Source organism: Poecilia mexicana, unplaced genomic scaffold (assembly GCF_051168715.1).
Source record: "Poecilia mexicana isolate PSO_F unplaced genomic scaffold, ASM5116871v1 scaffold_2, whole genome shotgun sequence".
Taxonomy (NCBI): Eukaryota; Metazoa; Chordata; class Actinopteri; order Cyprinodontiformes; family Poeciliidae; genus Poecilia; species Poecilia mexicana.
In genome coordinates this window covers 34,448,553-34,472,840 of record NW_028263371.1, presented here as the reverse complement: position 1 = coordinate 34,472,840, position 24,288 = coordinate 34,448,553, and the positions used below count along the sequence as shown (strand labels likewise).

Genomic DNA, 24,288 nt, shown 5'->3' with positions numbered 1-24,288 from the left:
CTTCCTTCACAATGGTTCATTACATTGTGAATCATTGTGACCAACTAGCTTAGAGCTGGTTGGTCAAATGTGTTCCCTCTGAACAAACATGGCAGATTTGCCAAAAGGAAAACATTTGTCTCTTTAAGACGGTTGAAGGTGCAGGTGGTCTTCATCTGATTCACCTGATTGATAAGCTCCTTTATGTATGGCACATCCATACTCAGGGTAAAAATATAACATTTTGCACATGCTGCTGTTTTTGCTTGGCTGACAACTAAAACATGTTATTGGACACCAAGAGGCACGTGGCAGGATTCCTGCATGTGGATAATGTTTAAAATGCAGAGCTATCAATAATACTGATATGGAGGAATGGGACTAAATGTGTTGCAAGAAGCTCTGTGGATAGTGTGGAGCCCACAGAACAAGTCAAGAGCAGTGTGCAATCTAATGGTAATGAAACTCTGAGAAGAACTTCTGAATGTAAGACGATCAGGGGCTTAGAATGTAAAGGAGAAGATCGCTCTTAGTTCAAAATCAGTTTAAATTTGCTACATAGGTGCAGTCAACATTTCAGGAATTATATTTCTGCACAGAGCTCTGTGAATTATTACATGTACTCCATGAGCATTGAGGAAAGTGAGAAGTGGCATCAGAACCTATACGTGTGGATTCCAGAATCTCATGTGACCACAGGGACACGCACTGAAGATGCATTCACAATCACTGGGAGAAAGCACTGCTTGATTTTTTGTGTACATTGACATTCTTTAATTGTAATAGTAAATTAATAAAGTCCTGTGAAGACAATCAAAAGGAAACTTCTGTGCAGATCTAATCTTTAGAATGAGGAAAGCCCTTTAGAAGCTTCCAGTCTCCACTGAGGTATTAGAGTCAATGCAGCATAATAAAAGTCTTTGAAATATTAAAAAATTGCAGCGTGTACATCTAAAAGAAAAAAGCAAAACAAAAAATCCCACTGAGTTTGAGTCTTGTTTTGGAATAAAGAGTTTAGGAAACTGGATTAAAAAGTGCCTATAAACCTCTCTGCTTTTACTTGTGTCCATAAACAGCAGGTGGCGCTCTTGTTCTATTGCATGTGATGACGCGACTTCTCATTCTGAGCACCAAACGCCTTTTAGTTAAATCTCAGAAGGACAAAGCTCATTTGTTGTCTTTACCCTGTTAAGGAAAAACCTTCAGCACCTTTCAGTGACCGTATGGATAATGTAGAGATCAAAACATTAATGAGGTTGCCTCTTATAAAGAAGTAACCTGGAAATAACCTGCTTGTTTTCTAGTGTGATTGAGCACTGGCTCACTGGACAAATGATGAAAACATTCAAATTTGGATCCCAACTGAACACTTGCTCCCATCTTAAACCCAATCATGGAAAAATCAGTCAGGAATTGTTGAAGTCAAGTATCAACAGGGCAAATTAGAGAAGTCTGACCAAGTACATTTACTTGCACTTTGCACACAATCATTCCAGGCTTCCACCCTGGAATGAAGTCCAGTTTTTCCATATTCAGGTTTCTAGTTTTGATTCATTTTCCAAAGTGTAAATAGAAAACATGATAAAAAGCTGATGTTTCTACCAGTCAGGCTTTAAAAACAGCTAGTTGTAAGAAAGATGTAAAAAAAACAGCTGTCTGTTTGGATCCAGCAGATTTGTATAAAAATAATCATATATATGCCTATAATCACCAAATGCTGAGATAATACAAGAAGAAGTTTCTCAAACTTCTATTTATTGTTGTTCCACAAACAGTAAGTTATATTTATCAATATAAATGTACCAGGACTAAAACAAAAAAGAGACACAGAGCCTTGTGCAGGGTTCACATGTAGACATGTTTTCTCACAGTGCTGCTAATCCAGAGCCCCTGTAACTTGCACATATATAACATTGTCAACTGTGTCAAGTGATCAGCATTTATATAGGCAGTAATCACTATCACTTTTTAAACAAAGAAAATAACATTCCCTACAGTGTGATCTCTGTCATTAACAAACATATTTTGAGAAGCTATTAGACAACCTGGTGGTTATGGCCATTCATAAAGCAATGCTCAAGACAAGACGGGTACATCGGGTCTGCACACCCTGACTAAAATTACATCTGTGCAAACGTGTGTTTTCAGTTACATGTTACATGTCAACAGTTAGAGCAGGAAACACAGTCAAAAAAAGTATTCACACCCCCCTAAGCTTCTCCACATTCTGTCCAGGTCCAACCACAGTAGTAGTAATAATAATAATAATAATAATAATAATAATAATGATAAAGAAAAAAAAATTTCAAAACAAACTACAACATACTTTGTTCTCCCTCCTCTGTTTTTATTTTTACTAAAAGTGAAACTGAAAGATCAGAAGGTGCGAATACTTTACCATGTTGTGACGCTGCAGGAAACATTCACACAATGATCTCACACAAAATCCCAGCAGAAACAAAACAAGCTTTCTGGAGCCTGAATTTTCCAGCCTACCAACACTAAATACATCCATCTGGAAAGAGGCCACCCCCGCTTGGCTTTCTGTTGCACAAGGAAATGCTGCCACAGGAAGTATGGGTGCCTGCTTGGTTCAGCAGAGCAGATATGTGAAGCTCAGTCTTCAGATGAAACAGTAGCAAAGTCATCTGGCAAAGCAGAACAAAAGAGTTCATCAGCAGCAAGAATTCGCTCCGTCAGTTCCAGTCACCTGACCAACACTTTGTTCATATTGGAAATTAAAGCAACTATAGAATAAAGTGAATGGATGATTTAGGCTGGACCTGATTTAACACTGGATTTCACCAAAGTGGAGAATCAGGCAAGCTGGATGAGGACAAAGTGAGGGAGATTTTACAATGATGCAACGGTAACATTTCCTTCAGCCCTCAAACCCAAACACTAAATATCACCTGATGGCTAAGCACAATTGGTTCTAACAGGAAACTCTCATAATGTAGTTCCCATTGGACAAGAGTCCAATCAGCAGCTAGTTTTCTGTCTCCATCTTAGAAGACACGCCCCTCGCCAGGATACCTTCGCTCCCTAGAGGGCACTCTTAAATCCCCCAAACCGTCGAAGAATCTTTGTGAGAGCGTGGTCAGCTCTTGACCAATGACTTCATGATAAAACTTTGCACTCTGCTGTGGTCACTGTTCACTGCTCCACCCGGGGGGTGTAGTCGGGGCGGCGAGTCTGGATGATCTTCGGCCGGGGGGGACAGGGCTTGTCCTCCTGGTCACTGTCGGGAGCCGCCGAACTGTCAGCATGCTCATCCTCACACACATGGACGACCACACTGGGGGTAGTGGGCGTGGCCGTGTGAAGCTCATACTTCTCTCCTGCAGGGGAGGTAGCACAGAAAAGGAGCACAGGTTAGCAACAATAACATAATAAATATGTGGAAACACAACGCAGGGTTTGTCACAGTGTGCTACAAGCCTGGTAGGCTGCCAGGCTTTGCTTGCCCACCACCAGGCTAAGGTTTGTTTGTTTATTTATTTCAAATATTATTTAACATACACCAATAACAGCAATCGAAAAGATATCTAAAGAGCATCTTTAGTGAAATTGCAGAAAGAGCAACGGACGTCTGAGGTCAGGTGTCTTTTTTTATTTTAATTATCTGAACTCTGTAGCCACCTGTGAATGAAGCAACAAGCCACAGATAAACCATGGACAAACGCTGGACATTTTCTTTTTACAAAGTCTCAGTGTTTTTTAGTCAGTCTGAATTTTCTTTGCAAATTCAATTTGACAATTAAAAACCAATCACAACCAGGAACATTACTAAAAATGTTGGGGTTTAGGAAAATACAAAACGATTTAATAACAAATACTTGGATTTTGTACCCTAGGAATATTTAGTTAAGCATTCCAATACTCATTATTGTCCATCTTGGTTAGTATTTCTTTTAATTCATTTTATTTTAAATGTGACCAGCATTACATAGCTTGTTTTAAGATAGCTTGATAACTCAGTTAGGATTTAATTGAAGTGCATAAGATTGATATTTATTTTAATTGTATTTTTATAGTTGATGTTTAAATCAAGTCAGTATTTTTTTTCCCACTAACATACATTCCTGGTCATATTTTCAAATTTCCTGTCAGCTTTTAACATTTTTTAAATGGTGGACTGCCTGGTGCCTCTCCCACTGGGGTTGACAAGATTTCCCAGAGAAACCTACTGGTTCCCAGGATCCAGGAGTGACACAGTGTCCAGCTTATGAGATGAAGATTTAAAAAGACAGTTCTTTTCAAATGGATAGGCTGATGCTTGTGACTACTGCTAGTAGTGTTAGGTGTCCCAGTTCAGGTCCTTCATTAAAATTGAAGGGGAAGCTGAGTTCTGTACCTGGTCCAAGTTTGGAGATGGCACACAGCAGGTCGTAGTTGATGACTGGAGTGGCATCCTGAGACTGTTCCCAGCCGACCGGAGGGGAGGCAGGAGGGGAGATAAGGAACTGCTTCTCTGGCTTTGGAGGCTCCAGACGAGGACTCCCAATGTGGACAGACTATAGCAAATAAAAACGAAAAAACAGGTGAACAAACCAGCCTGATCAACAGCTTTTAGTTTCACAGATCAATATATTTCAAATATCAAACATTATTGAAAGTTAAAAAGGTTAAACAGATTACCAGAAGCCTACAATTCTCTAAAATACTGCTAAAAGTTGCTGTCTAGATAATTTCTTAAACACATTCTCTTTTTATTCAGCAAACTGTTCAGAAATGTGGAAGTCCTTCCAGCCTGGAACACAAGCATTACCTGAGGAAAGTACAGTCTCATCTCTTTCCCGTTGAAGTCCGTCTTGTGCAGCCTGAGCCTCGCCTCAGCTGCTGCCAGAGCGTCTCTGAAGCTGATCCTGACCCGTCGAAACGACCGGAAATACTGGAACTGAACTTCTGGGTCAAATGAACGGAACAGGGACTCAAAGCTGGCCTGGAAAATATATATATAACAGGGAGGACAATGAAATAAGAATGAACAGACAAGCTTCTGTAGCTTATCCTCAAATCCTTTCAATTATTTCACCCTCAACTCTTCTGCCATGTTACTGACCAATACATTAATAGAGAGATTCCATGAATCCTTGGTATTAATAACTCTAGCTTAAAATGATAAGGAATCAACTAGTGTTTTAAATGTAAATTTAATACAAAGTTTTTTTATGTCATAAATAAATTTCCCACAACAGAATGACACTAAAAATGCCAGTGATATTGTTTTAGATCTTTTTGACATTAAGTTGGAAACTATATAGCATTTTTTAATTGTCCATAAATTTCAACATCCCACAGAAGGAAACATATCCACCTTCTTTTCTGCTAAGGTTTTATGTTCATCTTTATTATAAAATCTAAATATATATATAAAAAAATAAAACAGCAATCAAGAAAAAAAAAATCCTTAAGTAGACATTTGTCAAAAATTTAAGTCACCCTTTAAAGAAAAGGTAAGTCAGGTAACATTTGCGGCTCTAAAGTTATTTAGCTGGATGGGAAGCAACTATGGCTCTTAGGATTGTAAATGTTGCAGACCTCTGTATTTTATTTATTTTATTCAATTTTATTGAATAAAATACAGAATTAAATAATTTGGTTCTAATGATTAGACACTTTCTGCAAAGACACTCCACATCTGCAGAGATGTGGAGTCATCTCTGCAGACTCCACACATCCTGGACACAGACTTTTACCTTCAGGTCAACTCTAACCAGCAGTGGTTTCAAAAACAATAAAAGTTTCTTTTTTTTAAGCTGCACATCTTACAACCTGGGCAGTCAGATACTCTGATCTGAAACAAAATAAGCAGATTAGGCTACCACCGCCTTTATTATTTTGAGTTTTTATTTAAATAAAAGTGAAGTGGCTGTACAACACACACAAACAGATCCTTTAATCCTTTTACTTCCTCTAAAGTTTATACTGTACAATACCTGTACGTTGAAAGCGTTCCTTGTTTGCACACAATCTTGGCGAATAAGGACGATTCAGATCTCTGCAGCTCTAACAAACATCTGAGCTCAATATGAAATTAAATTACAAGCAGGTGGAATTTATTTTCTACTTTATAAGTGGCAAAAACGCCCTAAAGCCATGCATCGTTTCCTTCCACTTCGGTGTATGCTGCATAGTTTGATCATGGAAGGAAAACCCGATAAGATTTCAGCCACTTGTTACCTTCAGACTGCTGACGGTGAACAGATCATCCGGGACCTTCCAGGCGATCAGGGCGTTCAGTAAATCAGTGACCTGAACATCTACAGCCACCTCCTCTTCTTCCTCCTCGGCTCCGTTCACAGCCTGCTGCAGCTCCATCGCCAGGCTCTCCTCCTACACACAGACACAACATCACGGTGAGCTAACAGAGTGTCCTCGCAGAGTGAAGCTGATCTGAGCTAGCAGACGGTTGAGTTAGCTCCTGTTAGCCTAATGACTCCGCACTAACCTGCGTCAGGCTGAATCAGAGCTGCTAGGCCAAAATGAACTCTGAATTATATCTGGAGACACAGAAATACTGAATCTGCTGACATGACAGCTGCTCACAGGATAAAGGACATGACGTGTCTGCATTTTCTCCCAGGCGCTTCACACACACAGTAAGCTATCGCCCTCTAGAGTCCTGGAGCAGAACAGCGCCACAAAAATATTGCTGAAGCTCTATGGCATTTTTCATCACAGTAAACGGATTATTATTAAGACGCCACTGAAAAAAGGGGGGAATGGGGAACTCAGTTTTTTTTTTAAAATTTGACTTTAATCTCAGAATCTTGACTTTTTCTTCAGATTATTCTCAAAATTAACAGAATTCTTAGATTGAAGTCAGAATTTCTTTATTTAGGAAGGCATGAAAAATATCTGTCTACAATTATTTCTATTGTTGATCGACAAAAATGAGTAAATTTCCACCAAGATAAATAAATAAATGAATAAAATAAAAATCCTCAGACACTTTGAGGTTAATCTCAGAATTTTTTTAGAACTTGAAAAGTCCATTTTTTTTTTCAAAACCTGAGAAAGTTTTGATTTTTTTTCCCCCCCTAGCATATTTTCAACTTTTGGAGCTCAGAAATGTCCAAGTTTTTTTTTTTTTACATGTCTGGGATTATTCTAAAATTTTCTGAGGTTGTTGGTGGACATTTACTCCTCCTTTTTATTTTTCTATGCACAATGGCCACATTACACTGTCCTACACAATCCATCCGAATTCAAAAACAATTTCCATGTGTGACTTATGAAGATTTCTTTTCAATCATCTTTAAAGATGAAAGAATAACAAAATATTGTACATGATCTGTTTCATGTCAGGAAGAACACATTCAGACCCAGGAAAATGTAATGTAGACAATGCTAGTTTCTGGTTGGAACCCCACTTTGCTTTCAGGACAGCTTCTTTCCCTCGTAGACTTAGGTGTCATAAAATAATTTCAGGGATTTAGGTCAATATTGACAACACAGAATCACACAGTCATTGCAAGTTTGTCAAGTGCATGTCTATTTCTGTCTCTAGCGGTCAACAGGTGAGAGGCGGGGTCAGCCTGGGCAGGTCGCCAGTCCATCACAGGCCAACACAGACACAATCGTGCACACACACTTGCACACTTCAGGAGAATTTAGAGAGACCAAACAACCTGAAAGTCATGTCTTTGGACTGTTAGGAAGCAGGAAACCCAAGAATCCACACATGAACAGGGAGAAAATTAAACCTCCATGCAGAAAGACCCACGGCTGGGAATCGAACCCAAGAACCAAGGCAAGCGCTACTAACTACGCCACTGTGCAGAAATGAACTTTTCAATAATATTAGAATTTAATTAACCTGATTGTTTGCACAAAATGTAAACCCAAGAGGTGCAAAAGTTTTAGTGCAGTTTCTGCTGAGTTGTTTTTTTGTTGTTGTTTAAATGGTGCTGGTCCTTGAATTGCAAAGAGATTAAAGCCTTTGGTCATATGGGGATCAGCCTTGTTTTAATCTCTGAACAGAGAGGGAGAGAGAGGAAGAGAGAGGAGAGGTAGAGGAAGAGAAGGAAGTAAGATTGTGCATATTAATATCCAACACTTGCTAGCAGGCAGGAGCACAGGAGCCTCACCTCAAGAAGTCAAACAGATCCTTCAGGTGGATAATATTCATATCATACGCTTGAACTTTTTCATTTCTGAAATTTTGGAGTCTGGATTTTGAAGAAATTGTACTTCCATGAATATAAAGGTTTGGTAAATATTCATCTTTGCTTTGTTCTGGATTTAAAGACTCATCTGAAAGTCACCGAACAAATAGCAATTTAATCAATTGAGTCAATCGTATCCTGGGATCCTGGGCAGCATTAGCTCTGGATTGAATTCCATCGTTCAGTAAAAGTTTCTCATGGCTCAGTTCAGCTCCTGCCAACACCCAGATCTGTCAAACAGAGCCGTTATCTACAGCCCAGTAGCCATCTGTTCACATCGGGACACTCAGAGTGGTAAAGAGGATGAGGAGGCAATGGGAGAATTTGAAGAGGTGGAACTAGCAGAGGAGGTAGGTGAAGATGTCTTAATGTTAACTGTGGCAGGACAGGAGCAAGTTGATGGCACTGTGAAAGAGTCAAGACAGCAAAGTGAAAATGAGGACACAAGAAGAAGTAAAGTGGCTTCACTACAAAACAAGGAAGGAGAGGAGCATGTAAATGAGGGAACTGAAGTGAGGGATGAAGATCAAGGAAAGTTAGATGAACAGACAAAAGACAAAGAATGTGAGACCATCATAAGTTCATCTCCTGTGTTAGCAGAGGCTGAGAAATATCAAATATCAGACAGCAATGAAGTCCTCAGGGAGGAAATCCATGCAGAAGAATGTATGGAAACAGATCCAACTGAAACAAATATGCGGGATTCCAGTTTAAAAGAACTCAATGTCACCTGTCTTGATGTATGCCTGGGGCAGTCCGGACATGGGAGAAAATATTCTGATGGAAAAACTTCAGAAGACATGACCCAATATCCTGACCATTTAGAGACAGTCTTGGCCCAACATCTCACTGCAGTAAAGAAAAATATCAACTCTCAGGGTAATCCATGCCAAAGCAATGACTGCATAGAAGCCAATACACTTCACCAAACCGAGGACAACCAGATAATAACCAACCATCAGGATGAGGTGAAAAACAATGAGAACAGAAAAAACACAAACACCATTTCTAATTCTAATGATCAGCATTCCGATGTGGAGTCAAAGACAAGAAGTGAAGCAGGTGAACAGACAGAACCAGGAACACTGCCCGCTGTGACCTTTGAACCACAATCACTGACAGAGATCGGGGCTGCAGAAAGGAAAACGGGGGCCGGAGTTGGCCAGGCTGAGACTTTGGAAGATGAGGAAGATGAAAGAAAGACATGTCAAGAAGTTATTGGAGACTTAGTGTTTGAGGGGAAAGATGAAATGGAAAAAGAAATGTTTCATCAGATTGAAAACCTGCCAGCAGATGTTCATGTAGAACCGGGTGAGCCACATGTGCAGGATGTGTCTGTCGATGGACACAAAGATAAGATTTTTGATAAGGAGAGGGACACATCTGAAATGAATGAAAAAACTGAAGTCTCATTAAAAGAAAATACAACCACAACAGCTGAAAGAGGCAGAGTGCAGGAGCATCTTTTGCAAGATCCCAGAATGTCTGAAATAGATCCAGGGGACAATCAGGAACTCAGGCAACTTGCTGAAGATAAGAAAGAGACTGAACAAGAACATGCAATAGAAGGAGAAGTTGAAATGGGAGAGGAACCTGTCACTGTTTTAGATGATTACATTATAGAGTCCACCGAGGTCCCAAGCATTCCATTTATAAGATGGCCTTTTGGTACAACTAGTGAGAGTCAGCAGGATAAAGAGCTTCAAAAAGTGACAGTGCAAGCTGGAGAAAAGAAAGAGGAAAAAAAGAAACAAATCCAAGAAAAAGAAAAGTGCACAAAACAAGAGGGGGAGAAAGAGAAGCTGAAAGAAAAAGAAGAGAAAAAGGATTATCAGATTTTAGAAGACATAAAGAAAGACTCTGAAGTTAAAGAACTGAAGCAGGCAATAGAGAATGGAACCGTGGGGGTACATCCACAACCACTTTGGAAAGAAGGGCAGGGGAAATCGAAGCTGCTGCCAACCATGAGAAAAGATGATGACTGGATTAAAAGAGACCAACAAGGTGAAGGAATTGGAGAGGAGGTGAAGGACTGGAGAAAAGAACTGAGGCCTTTTAGAAAAAATATATTGGCAAATGAAAGGAGAAGCCAAGAATGGATGATAAAACATAAAGTGCCAGAGCCGAAAAGTTCACAGAAGAAGGGGGACTGGATGAAAGAGTTAAAGTCAGTGATCAAAGATGAATCCCAGTCCAAAAAAAAAGATGACCAAGTGAAGAAGAAGCGAGTAGTGCTACTGGAGGATGGCCATTCATATATACCACAGCGGGAGGAGATGACCCCGGATGACAGAGAGGAGGTCAAGCTGATGTTCCACAGGAAAGTGGAAAGTCCAGTACATCCTAAACGAAGAAACAGCAGAACACTTCAAGATCAGAACCATGAAATCTCTCTCTATGTGAAGGTAATGAATGGAGTTCCCACACTGCACTTCACATACAATCTAGTTCTATATGCAACAGAACTGGTTTAGGGCCTATGCACGGCTCTGGAAAAAATTGAGAGACCTCTTAAAATGATCGGTTTCTCAAATTTTACTTTTCATAGGTATATGAGTAAAATGAACGTTATTCTTTTATGCTATGAACTACTGAAACATGTCTCCAAAATTCCAAGCAAAAATGTATTTATTTGCAGAACATGAGAAATGGTCAAAATAATGAGAAAGATGCAGTGCTTTCAGACTTCAAATAATGCAAATAAAACAAGTTAATATTCATTTAGAAACAACAATAGTAAAATTTTAACTCAGAAAGAGTTCAGAAATCAATATGGTGGGTTAACCATGAGGCTTTCAATAGAGTTCAGTGTAGTGGTCTCTTAATATTTTGTAGAGTTGTACATATCTATATTGTTAAGTTGATGCTATATTGAATACCAAACTAAGCCTAAACCACAGAAGGTAAGATCAATGAATTGTATTGTCCTTTATAGAATGAAAATTAAGTTTTTCAAATGAGAAAATCTACAGTGACTTTGTAGGCTGAAGTTTAAAATTACTGTTTCAAAACTGATATTTCTGGCTGGAGCTTCATTCAATACCACTACCAGAGGTAATACAGCAGCAATAAGGCTGAAGTTCCTTTAAAATATTGCCTTAAAAGGGCTGATTACATACTTACTTTTTGTAAGTCCTTTTGTAAGTGCTTGAGTAGAACGCAATTGGACTTCCTCTGCAGAAACAGAACAAAACAAAATGCTTCTGCAGTTCTGATCTTGGACTTGAAATCCTGCACACATGGACAAGTATTTAAAGTTTTTAATCTCGTCACTCACCGGAACAAAAACCAGTCCTTACAGTGATGAAAGTTAAGGACAAGGCACACAAAATCATCTGGAAAGTACTTCTTAGAAAGTACTTTCATCTCACTGGGCCTTTGCTAAGTTATCCAGGATTTCAAGAAAACACTAAACTCAATCCAGTAAAGGGAAAGACAGTGAAGTATCCCAGAAACAAAGAAGGTTTTTGTCATCCATCCATCCATCCATCCATCCATCCATCCATCCATCCATCCATCCATCCATCCATCCATCCATCCATCCATCCATCCATCCATCCATGCATTTTCTTCTGCTTATCCGGGGTCGGGTTGCAGGGGTAGCTGCCTAAGAAGGGAGGCCCAGACTTCCCTCTCCCCAGCCACTTCTTCCAGCTCCTCGGGGGAATCCCAAGGCGTTCCCAGGCCAGCTGAGAGACATAGTCCCTCCACTGTGTCCTGGGTCTTCCCCGGGGCCTCCTCCCAGAGGGATGTGCCTGGAACACCTCACCAGGGAGGTGTCCAGGAGGCATCCTGACCAGATGCCTGAGCCACCTCAACTGGTTCCTCTAGACGTGGAGGGCAGTGGCTCTACTCTGAGTCCCTCCAGGATGACCGAGCTTCTCACCTTATCTCTAAGGGAGAGCCCAGGGTGAGGGTTCCCCTCTCACCCTGAGGAGGAAACCCATTTCGGCCGCTTGTATCTGTGACCTCGTTCTTTCGGTCATGACCCAAAGCTCATGACCATAGATGAGGGTGGGAACGTAGATCGACCGGTAAATCGAGAGCTTCGCTTTTTGACTCAGCTCTCTCTTCACCACGACGGACCGGTACAGACGCTGCACCAATCCGCCTGTCGATCTCCTGCTCCATTTTACCCTCATTGGTGAACAAGATCCTGAGATACTTAAACTTCTCCACTTGGGGAGGACCCAACTCCTCCCCGACCCAGAGAAGGCCCTCTACCCTTATTAAGCCTTATATTCTGGTACATATTAAACCAAACACTTTCAGACATGACACTAAACAGAGACCCTAAGCTCAGCAGATTGGTATATGCAGTCCAGGTCAGCGATTGCATTTGCAATTTTGTTTGAGAAACAAAATAGTTTTACAAAAGCAATGCCAAACACAGAAGAGCCAGCTCATTGGTTCAAGGTCTACATCTCATCTACATTTCAAAGATGAGGGACACTCTTTAAAAAGCAGCAATGTAGAAAACTGTAGAAAGGAATTAAATTAGCCATCTATCTTCAATATGAAAAACTAAATTAAAACTGAGGAAGTGCCTTCCAACTTTATCTTTCTAACATCTACTCTGCATCCCTGACTTGTCTCAGGTGCTTTTACAGTTAATCACACTTTGAGACAAATCAGCTCACATTTTGGTATTCATTTTCAAGAAATAAAAGCAAGTTAGGTGCTCTACTTAAGTATTTAGGATTGTCAAATCCTAGATGACTAAGAATCTACACCAACATTTGCAACTGCCACAACCCAGTAAAGGAATTGTGGCTAAAATGTGCAAATATTTGAGATCCCTTCTAAAAACACTAATAACTGTTGTTACAGTTCAGACACCATTAATATGTATTATAATGCACTGTGTTATTGCAGAAGCTAGCATTTACAGCGTTCTCTTTCCCCACTCATGGAGATACAACTAATCAATGACAAGAAAATCAATGATGTTCCTGGATTTGCTGCTTTGCAAACATCAGTCAATGACATGTCAACCAGCATCCCACCTATGCATTCCAGCTTCCATTTACTTTAGGTGAATAGGTTGATTTTCTGCGAATAATTTGGAGCTACATAGAGCTATGAATCCATGACTGCTGAATCACAATAGATGAGGGTCTACTATACTTTTGGATTAGAACATGGCAGAATGCTAAACAGTCATTTGGACATGAATACTCATGCAAAGCAGCAGACTGAATGGTGAACTGAAATACTTTCAGAGCTTGGTAGGCTGAAGAATTGAAAGTACTTTTCTTAAACTAGTAGTTCTGGTTGGAGCCTACCACTATCAGAAGTTATGGCTTTCTGTGGTTATCTATCGATAGCATCACAACATCTTTGACTGCCATCTTGAATGTAGACAAGCATGTCATAAAGCTCTTCCTGGAACCTAATTAAATTTAAAGAATGCAATCAAGCTATTTGCAATTCAAAGTATAGGGAGACTTATTTTATCTCCAACCACAAATCTGAGACAAACACTTTAAGCAAGAGATATCAAAAGATCTAGTAATACAAACTGAGGAATTTAGCTCCAACACCAGTTAGCATTTTTGTAAGAACACACACTTATAGGATTTGTGGCCCATGTACAGTATGTGTGTTTGACAGACTGCTTTCTTTATCCTATTAGACCAGTGCTGTTCTAATCCAACAGACAAGATAGCTTGCTTTACTTTGGCATGCAATCCTAGTGGTAAGGGACAGAATAGCACATTCTGTACAAAGACTTAGTTATTCTATAATGATGGAGAGTTTAGAGTTTTCCTCATCACCACAAAGCAGCTCATTCTGCTCTTCCATAGACCAGAAGTCCTGGAACAAGGGCATGAATTACAGAGGGAATTAGCGATGGTCCAACTCCACAATAAAGGGCATTTTGAACCATGCCTCAAATATTTGCACAACAAGCTTACACACCACGAGACCCCACATTCAAACAATAGCCTCTTTTATTAGGAGCTCTGGAACATTGACTGTAGGTAGATGAAAATGTTATGGAATGAGTTTGTGGACTGGATTTCACTGTGTTGGTTGTGTGTACAGGTCAAATCATCAATGATAAGTTCTGATTCAAAATTGTCTCATCTAGTGATAACATCAGGGTTGTCTTTTTTTATTTCTGAGATAAAAACCTATGGCTTTGCAGTGTACTTGTGTTATTCTGCTCCCAACAGCAGGTTAATCTCCTCATTCTCACTCTTTAAGCTGATTAACCTGCTATTTGATGCTAAGGAGAACTGCTAACCACAAATACTCAATTCTACTGTACTCATGTTGAATGTATAAGACCTCAGAGCCTACTTCAGGCTCTTTTTACTAGGGGAGCACTGATTGCATTTTTTGGCCAATCGTTTAAGCGACGATTGTTAAGTGCAAACATGCAGACAAGACCTAGTGGGCCAGTTCATTAGTCAGAACTGTCTCACAACAGAGCAAAACAGGACAGTGGTTGATTTTTAGACTTTTGCTGAGACCGATAAGATCAAGGGATAAGATCCACTTCACATCTATTGGACAATTTTTGGAGATATCAGACAGTCTAGTAGCCTGTTGCAGCAGAAGCACAACTCTCCTGTCCATATGGACAGTATATATATATGAAATGAAATGAAATGAAATTTTATTCGAACATGATACAAATATAAAAATAAAATAGTGCACAGTAACAAGAAGTGCATAAGAAAGAAGAGAAAATACAGATTTTTTTGTTTCAGTTAACATATCATGCTCAAAATGGGGTAGGAAGAAGTGAGAACTTATAAACTCCTACCCCCTAAACACTTGAAACTTTAGAGTCCTACTGTCATTAAAAAAATCAAAATCAAAGTGGCAGTCAGAAGTAACAGTTACTAATATTTACCTATACATTTTCCCATTTTATGCTGGTTTGTCTTTCTAAACCCTTACACCAAGTTATCTGCAATACACACCTTATTGCTTTCTGTCACCCATATGTGTATCTATTGAAAATTACCTCTTTGTACTTTCTTTTGAATTGTGTTAAACTATTGCTTTGTTTTAAATCTTCATGTAACTTGTTCCATAACTTTACACCTTTAATTGAAATACAGAAGCTTTTTCTTGTTGTTCTAAAATTGCGGATCTTGAAGTTTGAGTGACCCCTTAAGTTATACCCCCCTTCTCTTTCAGAAAACGTGCTCTGTATGTGCTCAGGTAACAACTTTTTAGATACTTTGAACATAAACTGAGCCATTTTAAATTCTACAAGCTCGTCAAATTTGAGAATTCTGGATTTTATGAAGAGTGGGTTTGTATGCTCATAATAACCAACATTATGGATGATTCTAATGGCTCGTTTCTGTAGGACGGTTACCGGATGTAAAGAGCTCTTGTAATTAACTCCCCACACTTCACAGCAATATGATAGATATGGTAAAATCAGAGAGTTATATAGAATATGAAGTGATTTAGCATTCAATACACGTCTAGCTCTAGCCAATATGGATATACTTCTACTGAGTTTACTCTGTAAATGTTTAATATGAGGTTTCCAACTGATTTTGTCATCTATTATTAGACCGAGGAACTTATTAGCAAAAACCCTTTGTAGAGTTACGTCCTCTATTTGAACTTGGATTTCAGTATTTTTGTAACAGTTCCCAAAGACCATGATTTTCGTCTTGTCCAAATTTAGGGATAATTTGTTATGGTCAAACCATATCTTTAACTTACTAATCTCTGAAGTGACTGTTGAGAGAAGATGCTCTAAATTGTCGCCAGAGGCTAGAATATTTGTGTCATCAGCGAATAAGATAAATTTTAATACATTGGACACTTTACTGATATCATTTATATAAAGATTAAATAAAATTGGTCCCAATACTGATCCTTGTGGTACTCCACAGACAGTCTCCTGCCAATCAGATTCCACATCTCCCAATTTCACAAATTGTTTCCGGCTCTTTAAATAACTCCTCATCCAGTCAGAAACTACTCCCCTAATTCCATAGCGTTCTAATTTTTTAAGTAAGATTTCATGATTTATTGTATCAAAAGCTTTCTTTAGATCTATAAATATCCCTACTGCCAGTTTCTTACTATCTGTTGCGTTGGTTATTTCTTCTATTAAGTCAGTTACGGCCAGCGATGTTGACCGGTTTGCTCTGAATCCATATTGACTGCTAATAAGTAGCGAATGTTTTTCTATGAATTGTTCCAGTCTTTTCTTAAAGAGTTTTTCCAGGATTTTAGAAAATTGTGGGAGAAGAGAGACAGGCCTGTAGTTAGTGAAGAGGTGTTTGTTGCCAGTTTTATACATTGGTTTGACCTTAGCTATTTTCATTTTGTTGGGAAATGATCCTGTTTGAAATGATAAATTGCAAATATAAGTTAGTGGTTTAGAGATTCCTTTAATTACTATTTTAATAGTTTTCATGTCCAGATCATCACAGTCAGTGGAAGTCTTATTTTTACAGTTATTCACAATGTTTATGATTTCTTCTTCTAGTACAGGGTTGAGATATAAGGAGCTGGGATTATTCTCAATTAGATATTGCTGAGTTGCAGTTTTTGTAGTCGGTATTTTTTCTGCTAATTGAGGTCCTATATTAACAAAAAATCTATTGAAATTATTGACGACACTTTTCAAATCAGTAATATTCTGTTCATTATCTATAAAATAGTCTGGATAGTTGTTATTGTTAGATTTTCTAATAACTCTATTTAAAATATTCCATGTTTCCTTAATGTTGTTTTTATTCCTATCCAGTAATTTATGATAATAGTCCTTTTTACATGTTTTTATAATATTAGTTAACTTATTTTTATATTTCTTATATTTGTTTTCTGATTCAGACGTTCTATGTTTTAGAAATTCTCTATAAAGTTTGTTTTTCTTTTTACATGCCTTTTGTATTCCTTTTGTGATCCACTGTTCATTTTTTTGATTGCTTTTCCTGTTATATTGTTTGATTGGGCAGTGCTTGTTATATAATATTTTAAATGTTTTTAAAAATTCTTCATATGCTAAATTCACATCATTCATTTTATATATTAATCTCCAATCGTAGGCCAACAACTCAGCTTGTAGAGCTTTTAGTGTCTCTTCAGACGTAACCCGTCTGTAATGCGTCTCTATTTTTTGATCGTCTGTTTTGCACTTACAGTCGTAGACTATGAACACTGGTAAGTGATCAGTTATGTCATTCATTAATATTCCACTAGTTAAATTATTTTCCAGCACATTTGTAAAAATATTATCAATTAAGGTAGCGCAGTGCGATGTAATGCGACTGGGCCTGGTGATTTTAGGATACAGGCTTAAACTGAACATGGTGTTAATAAATTCTTCAGTCATTCTATGTTTATTTGGATTGAGAAGGTCAATATTGAAATCCCCACAGAAAAATGTTATTTTTTGATTAATTGTTATAAATTTTTCTTCTATCCAGTTGTTGAGTACTTCAATGTTTGATCCAGGGGCTCTATAAATGCAACTCACTAAGACATTTTTCCTTTTTTCCACGAGTATTTCTATAGTCACACATTCAAACATGTTGTCCATCACAGTTGACATTGTTTCGATCAACTTATAATTAATCTTCTTGTCAACATATAAAGCTACTCCCCCTCCATTTTTGTTTTCTCTGTTCTTACAAACCATTTCATAACCATTTATTTCAAAATCTATGCCCTTATCACTATTGAGCCAAGTTTCTGATAAGGCAATAACATTGAAGGTCTGTGAAAGTTGTTGGAGGTATTGTTTGATGCTGTCAAAATTTGCATAAAGGCTTCTGCTATTAAAGTGAATTATTGACAGCTTTTGTTCTGTTTTAATGCTGTTGTTGAACTGATCATCGCTGTAATAGTGACAACTATCATTGCTGACATTATAGAAGTTGTTATCAGGATCAATGTCAGTTTCAATATCTTGCTGATGATAGTTTCTGTGTTGGAATACTGGTAGCTCTATATCCTCATAGGCCGTGATCTGTTTCATGTTTCTCTTTCAGAAGTGAACGTCAGCTATGTCTGGCTGTCTGTCATACATTGTTGGATATATATATATATATATATATATATATATATATATATATATATATATATATATATATATATATATATATATATATATATATATATATACTGCACACTGCTCAAAAAAATAAAGGGAACACTCAAATAACACATCCTAGATCTGAATGAATGAAATATTCTCATTGAATACTTTGTTCTGTACAAAGTTGAATGTGCTGACAACAAAATCACACAAAAATCATCAATGGAAATCAAATTTATTAACCAATGGAGGCACACACAAAATTAAAGTGAAATGTTCCCTTTATTTTTTGAGCAGTATATATATATATATATATATATAGTGGACAAGCCTTTCCTGTCTATTTCAAAATAAAATGATTTATTATATTTATTTGTATTGCACATTTCAGCACCAGGATAATTCAATGATGAAAACATAAAACAAGACTAATGTCAAAACAATGAAAAGTTGAATTACATGCTATAATTAATAATCTCCCAGTTGTAATTAATAATAATAATAATAATAATAAATGGGGTTTTAGCATTGACTTGAAGAAACTGAGTGTTTCAGTGTATTTGCAGTTTGCTGGAATCTTGATCTAAATTAGAGGAATATAAAAATTGAATGCTGCTTCTCCATGTTTGGATCTGATTCAAGCAATGAGGGTAAACTTGAATTAGAAATCCTCAGTGGTCTGGATGGTTGATACAGTAACAGATCCTTAATGTATTTTGGTGCTAAGCCATTCAGTGCTTTATTTCCTAACAAGTATTGTAAAGCCTAGCCAGAGGGAGCCAGTGTAAACACATTGGAGTGATACGCTCTTATTTTCCTAGTTTTAGTTACAACACAAGCAGCAGAGCTCTGAATCCACAACAGTTATCTAATTGACTTTTTATGCTGCCTGGTGACGACACTGTTGCAATAATCAAACCGACTAAATATAAAAGTTTCTCAAGATCTTGTTGGAACATTAATCTTTTAATTCTGGAAATGTACTTCAGGTGATAAAAAGGCCAACTTTGTCATTGGCTTTATGTGTCTCTGGGCATCCAGGTCTGAGTCAATCACACAACATCCAGATTCAAAGCAGAACTGGCCACTGGGCATGCTGGACAATGGACGGACATTCCCCGGGTATGCCTGGGATGAATTTGGGGGATGTAGAAAAAATGCAAAAGGCTAAAAAGTCTTCAAGCAAAATGTAAAACCCTAACCCACTTGTTTGCCACCTCACTCTACATTCCTTTGTTCACCCTTTCTAACACACAGTTTTTGCCTTGGGGCAGTCTAACATAACCAACTTCAGGAAGTCCTTAAATTTAAGTTCATCCAGCTGTGAGACATATTACCCTGCTGATTAATTGCCATTAGGCATAATAATCCTATACCCAATTGTCTCTACAGGATCCCAGGGGGCTGGTGCCTTCTTATTATGAAGAATATGTAAAAAATGAACGTATTTTTGTATGCATGTGTTTAGGCAGGAAGTGATGGAGAGAGCATTGGAAACTGTCCTTTTTCTCAGAGAATCTTCATGATCTTACTGCTGAAAGGAGTCATCTTTACTGTCACCACAGTGGATGTTAAGAGGTAACTTCTTGTCGTCATCTTTTCACATTGATAGTGTAAGCATTTAAAGTTTGTTTTCTTAATTTCTTTATGGCAGATGTGAAGAATAATCCTTTGAAAGAACATGCATGTGTAAAAAGTTGTTCTTGCATTTTTACACTATTGTTCATGTTTAATGTGTACCTTCAGAAAGCCAGCAAACCTACAGGACCTCGCTCCAGGGATCAATCCTCCTTTCATGACATTTGATGGTGAGGTCAAGGTTGATGTTAACAAGATAGAGGAGTTCCTGGAGGAGAAACTGACTCCACCACGGTATACCCACACACACACATGCACACACACATATAAGTCTGTCATCACAAGGACTGTGCATTGACTTCCTTTTGTTTCTGTAGCCAAACCCTGACCAGTACCCTAAACCTAACCACTACCACTGCATATCTAACTCTACACCTAACCTAAACTCAATTCATACCTTACTCCTAAAGCTAACCCTTAACCCAAAAACAACACTTCTTTGTATGGGGCCCAGTCCTTGGGTTATGGAGCATTGGGTCCTCACAACATAGTATTTATTGGAAAAATTGGCTTCACAAGGTGAGAAGTGCTAAAACATGCACAGGCTACATTTATGCCCACTTAGCTCACTACTTATGCTGCCAAAATATATTGGCACACAGCTTATTCAGCTCATTTTTGTTTCTTGAAAATACAGGTACCCCAGACTGGCTCCCAAACATCCTGAAGCCAACACAGCAGGAATTGACATCTTTGCCAAGTTTTCTGCCTATATCAAAAACCCAAGAAGAGACACACATGATGGTAAGACAGAAATTATATGGTTTGGACAAGAAACTCTTGTTTTACCGTTGGTCTCATCCTCTGCATCTGTGCTTAGAGTAACCACTCTAAGCACAGAGGTACCACATGAGGGTGCTAAACAGCACCCTCATGTGGTACAGATGTAGTGGTGCAGTCTTTTGGCTTAGTAAAAGCCAAAAGATAAGTAAGATCTTGATTTGGTGTGGGAATGAACTATTGTTTTTGATGCTATTGTTCATTTTCTCAGACTTTCAGGTTTTGTTATTACCAATTAACATCATTTGTAAGGTGTTCTTTAAAGTTAAAGTTGTGATGATTATTACACTAATACAGTGCAGGAATTATAAAGGTTCATATTATTTTAGTAATATTTTTAGCACAGCAGAATACAATTCCCAGCAGAAGAATTACCTGTGACTATGAACATTTTCAGTGAACATACTCTTGTGATGGCCATAATGGCATTTCACCTCCTAATTTTGATCAGGAGAATCTTACCTGATGCCGTCTTAGTAATTGCTTGCTGTATAAATTTCTAACCCTTTTTATCTCTTATGAACAAGATCTTCATTTTTATTTGATTGAGATTTAATGACACATCAGCAAAAAGCAGTGCATCGTCTAAAATCTCCATATGTGTGATTTTAGCTCCGTATTTAGCTGTCATTGATGCCCATACTAGAGCAAATCAAATCAAATAAAATTTTATTTGTATAGCACATTTCAACAGCAAGGCATTTCAAAGTGCTTTGCATAATTAAAAACAAAAACACAGAGTCATGTGATATTGAATAAAAAAATAAATAAATAAAAAAATGAAAATAAATAAATTAAATAAAAATTAAAAGACATTAAAACCCGCACCCCTTTTCTAACCCTTTAGAACTTTAGTTAAAACACCATTTAACTGGGACTCTAACCCTACGGTACTTTAGTTGAAACGCTGTCAACTTTGACTTGAACCCTTTACAAACTAGCCAGTGTATCAGATAGCACTGCAGCTAGCAGGGGAGGCAGGGAGAGATGATCAGTGCCAAATAAGATTTTGATTGACAGCGCTAAGACCCTCCTCCTGGTTATTTATAGTTAGCACTGTGAGCACTTGGAGAAGGCAGAGGAGCTCAGTTTTTCTCATTATCTGTCACAGAATAGTGACAGTGTCAACAAATGTGTAAACTATATTTTTTTTATCAGTTATGTACTGCAGCTTTAAATGTTGAAAGGAAGTTGTTGTTTTTGCTTTTGCTTCCAGTTTGCAAAATGAAGACAATGTATGAATGAAAAAAAAATCTACTTGATCTATTTTTATGCTTCAGACTTTTTCTTTCTCTCCCCCTGTAATGAAAGCCTTAGAGAAAGCCTTGCTAAAGTCTCTCCGTCGTCTTGATGACTTCCTGAGGACGCCCCTATCTGAGGAGATTGATGCAGATGCAGTTGGAGACCTGCCTGAGTCCACCAGAAGCTTCCTGGATGGGCCTGAACTCACCCTTGCAGACTGTAACCTTCTACCTAAGCTACATATTCTAAAGGTTTGGTCATTAAAGTTCAATCTCTTCACTGGAGATTGTGTGACCTGTTATGCTCAATATTCTCTGGTTTCTTCATCAGGTTGTAGTGAAGAAATACCGTGGACTTGACATCCCTGCAGAAATGACTGGTGTGTGGAGATATTTGACCTGTGCCTACTTAAGGAAAGAGTTCACCAGCACTTGCCCTGCAGAACGAGAGACTGAGTTTGCCTACCTGGACGTTGCAAAACTAATTAAATAGAAGTGGGAAAAGGAGATGTTGGTTTGGAGAAATAAACTGCCCAATTAAAAGAAATCAAAAGTTTTTTCCTACTAGAAGGAAAAGAGAACGTGGAAAACTTCAAATGCAAGTTCTGCAATGAGCTAGTTCGACTGTTTAGGGTCAAGATGAGGTGGAGGAAAGTCAGATTATAACCAAACAAGATCCAATGTGAATTTTTAGTTTTTATAGACAGACAGAGACTTACTAAAAAAATATTTGGTATGATTTGGTCTTTGTGCACTCACCGGTTGGGATGCATGTTTGAGAACATTTTTCAAGTGATGTTTCTTTATTCTCACATGATGGCAGAGCCACATTTACAGTAAAATCACTGCATATATAACTTACAACAAAAAATGAACATCACAAACAATGAAATGAAACACGTTATACTGTAATCACAAGTCAAGGCCTTGGTCTTTAAACATCTGGTGTCCTTATGTTTTTCTTCACAGTTTCTTATTTCTTATGACTGTGAGTACAGTGGAGCCCACCTATTATTAGTTCAGTATACTCATAGATTGATCTGTTGTCAGATTTTTTCATGGAACATATATTTAAGTGTTTTGTTTTGTAAAATGTTTTAAAGAAAATGCAGGTTGGTCGGTTGAAATGCGTCTTGACTATTGGCTTGTGTTTGCAAAGCAACCCATCCAGGAGTTCAGTTCATTTTCTTTGCTGCTGATTAGCTGTACCATTAAGAGAGACTTTATCTTTGCAGTAGTGCTAAGGTAGAGTTCACTGTGCTTAATTTTAAGGTGTATTAAGATATATTTGGTGTTTGAAATATTAAAATAGGGAGCTTTGGGCATTTTTGGGAATTGGGAGACTTGAGTATTTATAGATTTGGTGTAGAAATGCAAATAAAAATCCCTTCCCACTCACTAGTAGTTTCAACATTGTGAATTTCTCTTAAGCCCGAGTTAGCTCTTATCAGAACACTGTTAAGTGTTAAATAAAATATATTTTGTACACAATTTATTTGATAAAAGTGACTGTTTCTGCATGATAGCTAAAATAAAGCCACAAACATGCTTGTAGCCAAATGAAAATGGAAAATTCAGTAGAAATTAAAGAGGAATACAAGCGTCTTTATATGATATGCCTCTATATAAAAAAATGACATCAGCAATAAAAATAATTCCACCTAGAATTATTCTTCCTGAATTTATTTTTTAATTTTTTATGACAAAAGTACAATCTGAAATGTGTCCAATCTATTGCTGCAGTTAAAGCTTAAGTTATTAAAACTCTCTTTATATAAGTCAATTAAACATATGACAAGTGTAGCATTTGTTACTAATATTCATTTTGTCCTAAATACTTTTGATGTCCAGCAGAGGGCTCAGTCAATTTGCCTCTTTCCCAGTTTCTGCTCCTACCTTGTCCTCACCCCACCTAAACCACCAGGTTAACTTTATGTCTTGAGTATTGTCAAGAACAGAGAGGACAAGTCAAAATGTTTGGTTCTCTGGTACATTCCCCCACACGAATCCTGACATCACCCCCAGGTACCAGAGCCTCTTTGAAGTGTCTGGTCAAACTCTGGAATGTACCCACATTAGTGTAGAAAGTCTGTTGTGGAGACCTTATTGACCAGTGCTTCATCAACCTCCATCAGTATCAAGAGGGATTTTCCAAAAGACTTGATGCAGTTTACCACACTGCATCATGTAAATACAGTAATAACACATTGTGATGCATTCTCATTAATGTGTGGTCCTATGGTCTCATTTTCTTCATTCTCCTGTTCTGGCTCCAACATGTAAGGTTCGATAGACAAGTCTTTTGTTCTTGACATCTTTAATGAACTTGGGAATAATCGTATTACTGTTATCAAACTACAAAAATGTCCAAAACAGTTTGAGAAACTGATTTAAAAGCATTTTATGTCCATTTATTCAACTATAAAACTGTTGACCAATCAGGAAAAAG

At 37.9% G+C, this 24,288-nt stretch overlaps 2 protein-coding genes across 2 annotated transcripts; one reads left to right on the top strand and one right to left on the bottom strand.

Moving 5' to 3' along the window:
- Positions 1 to 1,717: 1,717 nt before the first annotated feature.
- On the bottom strand, positions 1,718 to 6,582 carry rcan1b (regulator of calcineurin 1b). Its single transcript, XM_015010216.2, has 5 exons — positions 6,434 to 6,582; positions 6,166 to 6,318; positions 4,751 to 4,924; positions 4,337 to 4,496; positions 1,718 to 3,320 (listed from the first exon to the last, which is right to left on the bottom strand). The coding sequence occupies exons 2-5, from the start codon at positions 6,301 to 6,303 to the stop codon at positions 3,136 to 3,138; spliced, it is 657 nt and encodes a 218-aa protein (XP_014865702.1). The 5' UTR covers positions 6,304 to 6,318; positions 6,434 to 6,582; the 3' UTR covers positions 1,718 to 3,135.
- A 1,768-nt stretch (positions 6,583 to 8,350) lies between these two features.
- On the top strand, positions 8,351 to 23,506 carry LOC106931850 (uncharacterized). Its single transcript, XM_015010211.2, has 6 exons — positions 8,351 to 10,558; positions 19,649 to 19,758; positions 19,927 to 20,052; positions 20,456 to 20,562; positions 21,910 to 22,091; positions 22,171 to 23,506. Exons 1-6 carry the CDS (start codon positions 8,351 to 8,353, stop codon positions 22,330 to 22,332), a joined length of 2,895 nt encoding a protein of 964 aa, XP_014865697.2. The 3' UTR covers positions 22,333 to 23,506.
- Positions 23,507 to 24,288: the final 782 nt, after the last annotated feature.